The following is a 6,000-nucleotide window of genomic DNA, read 5'->3' as shown; positions in this document are numbered from 1 at the left end:
TTTGAACATACTGATTTTGACACTACAGAAGGGGAAACGCAACATTTGGAAATAAACTAAACTAGGAAGCGATGGGACATGAATCAGTAAATATACTGTGAAGTGCAAGGCGAGCTCTTGCCCACTTGGCAGTCATGTAAGGCGTGAATAGTTCATTCAGAAAGAATCTGAGCGCAGTGGACGGCCAGGAGAGCAGGAGGATGGGCAGGCTGGGGTTGCTGCTTGCCTTCCCGGTAGCTTTGCTTCTGAAAGATGGTATGAATTAGTCAAGCTTTTAAGGAGGTTATTCTTATAAAGTGTAAGCTTTTATACTACCCAACACGTGATAAAAATGAAGTTTTGAACTGTTGGAGATGCCAACTGTTTAACTTTGCCAGCAATTTCCTTCTAATTCCCCATAATGAACAGACTGACCTTTCTGGTGAGTTTTTTGTTGTTGTTGTTTTGTTGTGTCGTTTTAAAACTAAATTTTAGCTGAACTAAGCATTCTGCAAACCAGGAAGGAAACATGTCTGATTGTATGTGGTCAGCATATTTTGTTTTCAGTTACACTTATGACCTCTCTGTACAGCCCTTGCTATCACAAACTTGCAGAGATAGGGTACTCTGCAAAGAAAGCAAGTTTCCCACACAGGTCTGGAGATTCAAGTGCATCACACTAGTGTCTGTTTCCCTGGTGACAGTCTCGTAGTCTCATGGCTTCCTTACGACATATAGATGCAACACTGGAGGCGGATGTCACTTGATGGTAGGAAGCCAGAGGGCCTGGCCTGTTCCTCCCACCTTTCCCCTGCTTTAAAAAAACAACTTATAGTTGTAGAAGCTAACCATGGTCCCGTGAATATTTCCTTCTTTTTAGTTAAATTATTATTCTAAAGTGTCTGAGGTGATGTGGGTGTGTGTACTCATGCCGTGGTGTGCATGTGGAAATCAGAAAATAACAATTTGTGGAGTTGGTTCTCCTCTTCCACCTTTGTATGGGTTCCAGGGCTTGAACTCAGGTCGTGAGGATTTTGCAGCACTCTGCCTTGCCTGCTCTATAGTAATCCCTTCCAAGGAATGTTCCTCATCATCTAACCAGTGCCCGCGAGGCACCTCCTCACAAAGGTCCACCCTTTGCCCTCATCCTGACACTGAGGACTTAGTTTCCAGGACACGAGGCTTGTGGGACATGATGGAGCCATATCCAGGCTCCGGCAAACACAATTTTAAAATGAAACGCCATAATAGAACTTAATGCTTTGTAAGTTCATTGGAAAAATAACATTTTAAAAAAAGGTGTGGAAAGCCCTCCCCCTTCAAGAATCTGGCTTTTAATATTATTTTAATATTTTAATTATTTTAATATTATTTAATGTTTAATATTATTTAATATTATTTTTAAAGGATCTGCAGCCAGTTCATTTGCTGATTCACGGAGGCGGAGAGCACTGATAATCAGTTCATTTTACAGTGTTTCTTAAAGTGTGCGAGTCCTTCCTGTTGGCTAACAACTATTTCTTGAAGTCTTTTAGTGGTGGGTTTTGAAAACACTAATATGCTATCCAGATGGTTAGGATTCAACTCATTAATATTTTGTACTGCAGAAATGACTTGTACAGAACTTAAATGAATAAGTTACTAAGTGCTAGGCATGTTGGCACACAACTTTAATGCCAACACTTGGGAGGCAGGGGCAGGTGGATCTCTTTAGACATCATCGGCCACGTGGGCTTCAGCACCTGGGTCGCCAGGTACCGAGAATGCCATCAGCAGTGTCTCAGTATTCTGTTAGAGTGGCCCCAGGGGGGTGCCTGATATGCCTTTCTCCTTGGAGCACTTGGCCACAGATGCAAAGTTTCATGTAATTTGGTAGGGTAGGAAGAGGCCAGGTTAAGATCCTTCTTCAAAGATTTGCAAGACAATTCAGGGTACATGTGATTGTTATACAAACCTGTCAACCTAAGATCCACCTCGGGATCCACGTAAAGACACAAGGAGAGAACTGACCCCACGAAGTTGTTCTGTGACCTCCATATGAGTGCACATATACCACGGCACACACACATGGGTGCACACACACGTACTGATAATAATAAATGATAGTAAGATTAAAAACTAAAAAAATGTCTTATTTAAAACAGTTGGCTAAAATAAGACAGATTATTTGGACAGCTCTAAATGGCACCTGGCTAATTGTGTATGCCTAGTCCTGTCCAGGGTTTAAAGTTTTTATGTGTATGTGTATCAAGTTCCACATATCTCGGGTGTCTTGCAGTGCAGAGGGAGCCTGGTGAGGGTACGGTGCTTTGGCAGAGCGCTGGACTGCATTCCTTCCCTTGGGGAGTGCGTGGAGCCCTAGTCCACAAGGAATGTAATCAAGCATACTCTATCTCAGGTGCCTCTTGGCACACCCTGGGAAGGCACTTGATACAGTTCAGGAATGAGGCAGCCCGGCCTTGGGGCTTTCCCCTCGCTGGATATAAAGCTGGGGTTATCAGTCTCTCTGCTCCCCTTCTGATTTATTATACAAACAAAAGCTCCACTGGCTGGGTTAGAACTGTGCGTCAGATTGGCCTGTGTGTGGTGCAGAGAGTTGCTGTGCTCACACGTAGTCACTGACTGGTAATTGTAATACGAACAGCTTTTATTGGATAAACCTCAGGCTGGTGAAGAAGTCGAGATGGTGAAGGGGTCTAGGCTGTTGCCTGCCTTAGGCTGTTCACTCTAGATATAGAAGATCTCTGTCTTTGTGTATCTGCTCTCAGACATGCAACAGGTGTGTGTGCGTGTGTGTGTGTGTGTGTGTGTGTGTGTGAGATAAGAAGCAGTTGACATTTCTTCTAGTTTCTTACTTTTTTTTTGTTCAGGTATTTGACTAAATGCCTGATAAGGACACAGGAAACAGGAAGGAAGGAGGTAGCAGTGTGTCACAGTGGGGAAGGCAGGGCATAAGCTCTAGTCATGACGTGGGGCGTGGGGTTACTCTGCCTGCAGTCTGAGAACGAAGACAGACGAGAGCTGGCGTTCAGCCTGCTCTCTGAAGGTGAATCCTCCCTGCTCGGCTAAACCTTCCTAGCAACACCCTCAAAGACACACTCAGAGGTGTGTTTCCATGGTGATTCTAAATCTAGTCAAGCTGACAGTAAAGATTAACCACTGCAATATACCATGTATTGGAAATTATTGATTTTTGTCTATCTGCTGCACCAACCCCTTCCCTCTCAAATCTCTTCCTACTCCTCCGCTTTGTTTTTGAGTCTAGCACATTACAAAAGTTTGGGACACGTACAAAATCTATATTTCATATAATATATATATGTTTTGATAAACAGTTTTAACTTATGTTGTCTAGGCTGGCCCTGTGCTTTCTACATAACCAACTGCCCTCAAACTTCTGATCCTTTCATATTCTAGGATTTTATCTATGTTACACCATGTTTGGTGACAATTTATATATCCACTTTATCCTATTACAGGGTTAATATTAGGTCACAGGCAATGGATAAATAAGAGGGAAATGGGTGAATGTTCTCAACACTGAGTGCAGCTGACCACCTTTGTGGGTACATGCTACATCTTTAATATATTTTATCTTAGTCAAAGCCTTTGTTCCAATTAGAAGTATGCTAATGAAACCTTGAAGTTATAGGCTGAGGATAATTAAAAGTTACTCAGAGAGAAACCTAACTGTTCATTTGTTTGCTAATTTAAAAACTGTTTGTGCACGGGCACCAGGATACAATGAAACCGGCATATGCAATTCCGTGTTCACAGAAACACAAACCCTTAATGATGGAGAGTGTTTTAGGAAAGAGTTATAATGGAGAACATGCAAGGGATGTGCTAGAGGTTTGGGCAGAGAACTGTGTGGGGAGGCTGTCTTAGTTAGGGTTTCCGTTGCTGTGAGGAGATACCATGACCACGGCAACTCTTATAAAGGAAAACCTTTAATGGGTGTCTTACAGTTCAGAGGTTCAGTCCATCATCATCATGGTGGGACATGCAGTATGCAGAGAGACATGGTGCTGGACCATAAGATCAGAGTGCAACACCTTGCTCAGGCAACAGGAAGTGAACTGAGACACTGGGTGTTATCTTGAGCATCTATGAGACCGCAAAGTCCACTTCCACAGTGATGCACTTTCTCCAACAAGACCGCGCCTACTCCAACAAGGTCACATCTCCTAACAGTGCCACTTCCTTTGGGTGCCATTTTCTTTCAAAACACCACAAAGACTTTGGTGGTACGGAGAGAAGAATGACAAGCATATTGGAGGATCTGCAAGGAGTCAGGATGGTCCCAGGGTATGTCAGGTGGAGGTGAGGTTAGATGGATAACCCTGGGCTGGCCAAGCAGACTGGGAAACCCCTTTAATCCGGCAGCAGTTTCATCTGGAGAGAGATACAATTGAATGGCAGTTTTATAAAGAGGTTGATGCTTTGGTCATGTCCTGGAGAACAGATTGGATAATGGTGGTTCTCATCAGGGCTACAGCACGGTATAGCAAGGGGTAGGACTTCAGGGACATTAGGGAGTGTGATCGTTAGGGCTAAGGAATTGAGGCTGACTTCAGGGGTAAAGGAACCAACACGTGGGTTTGTCTATGTCTCTGGCTTTAACGGTTCTGAACAGACTCAGTACTGCGTGTTTGCTAGGGCTAATTAGTCTACGGAGCCTAGGCAAATCCGGATGTGTACAAAGTTTTGGATCCCATCATTCCCACAATTAATTAATCAATTAACTAATTAATTATTTCCTCCCTCCCTTCTCTTGCTCCTTCCCTCCTTTCTTCTTCCCTCTTTCCTCTCTCTCCCTTCCTCCCTTCTTTTCTTGCCTTCACTTGCTTTTTTTTTTTTTTTTTTTTTTTTGGACACTGCTGGGTGGAACCTGGGCTTTGCACATGATAGGCCAACTGCTACCACCAGGCTCCCCTAACAATCCATCACCGTTTTGATTGAAACTTTAGCTTTTCCGTGTCCAAAGGTTGAATGATGGGAATTGTAAGCGAGTCTCAGTGCCTTTTCTTCTCCATATCGCAGCATTTGCTAACTCCTGTGTACGTTGACATTTGTGCCCACTGCGATTCAGGCAGTAGGTAAATGGTACAGTCATGTCTTATCTTCAGGAAGCATCCAGCAATGGGTGCTTGCTAGTGACTTTGGTATTACTAGTTAGACAAATCCAGTTTCGAGATCAGATCATTTTTGACTTTTTGAGGTATTAACACATATACCAGAATTTTTATTTTTCTTAAAAAGAAGAAAATCTTGCAACTTGCTGCATTTCATATGCGCTCTCTGTACCATAGGTGAAAACACCCCTGTCTCCAGTGGAGCTGGTATTAGAATTTGGATTCTGACATTTATATGTATGTCTGTGTATATCAGACTTAGGTTTGAATACGGCGATCTAAGTTTGCAGGAAACGTCTTGAATACATCTAAGAAAGATGAGCGAAACTTGTTTGATTGGTTTTTCCTTTCAGCTTCCCTGTCTTACCCAGACTCAATATTTCTTTACTTCTCTCTCCCATTCCCACCCAAACCTGTAGGGCTACATTATTTCTTTTGATAGCAAGTGAAGAGTGCATTAACAATGTCACGATTATAGAGGAATTATGGAATCTGCTGGGAGAAAATGACTCTTGTGTTAAAAATATCTCCACAATAAAAGCAGTATAGGCGGCTGCCCAGACTGCTCAACGTTCCTAAAGCCTGAGTGTCTGCCACTTGGAGACAATGATGTGATAGAGGACCGCGTGTCGCTGCGGCCTCATGGGGCTGGGATCTTCTGCAGTGTCAAGAACCTCAGAACCTTTGAATGTTGCGTCAAGGTGGCCCAATGGTATTGTAGAATGAGTGGTGGTGTCCACTCGAGGAGGGATAAAAAAAAAGAAGCCAGTTGTTAATTACTTACTGAGGCATGCATCCTACCTGAGTGCGGAAATCTGAAATTATTTTGTCAGCATTAAGTTGAGTTTTAAATCAAAGACTATGTAATCACGCCAGCATGGAATTA

At 43.1% G+C, this 6,000-nt stretch overlaps 1 protein-coding gene across 1 annotated transcript in view; it reads left to right on the top strand.

The window, feature by feature from the left end:
• Nucleotides 1-400: 400 nt before the first annotated feature.
• Fras1 (Fraser extracellular matrix complex subunit 1) overlaps nt 401-6,000 on the top strand; it is a 350,600-nt gene continuing 345,000 nt past the window's right edge. Inside the window, exon 1 of the mRNA XM_057772897.1 lies at nt 401-421. Within this exon, the coding sequence (XP_057628880.1) occupies nt 401-421 (21 nt within the window). The remainder of the gene's footprint in view (nt 422-6,000) is intronic.

Source organism: Chionomys nivalis, chromosome 6, assembly GCF_950005125.1.
Source record: "Chionomys nivalis chromosome 6, mChiNiv1.1, whole genome shotgun sequence".
Taxonomy (NCBI): domain Eukaryota; kingdom Metazoa; phylum Chordata; class Mammalia; order Rodentia; family Cricetidae; genus Chionomys; species Chionomys nivalis.
This window is presented reverse-complemented; position numbering and strand designations above follow the sequence as displayed.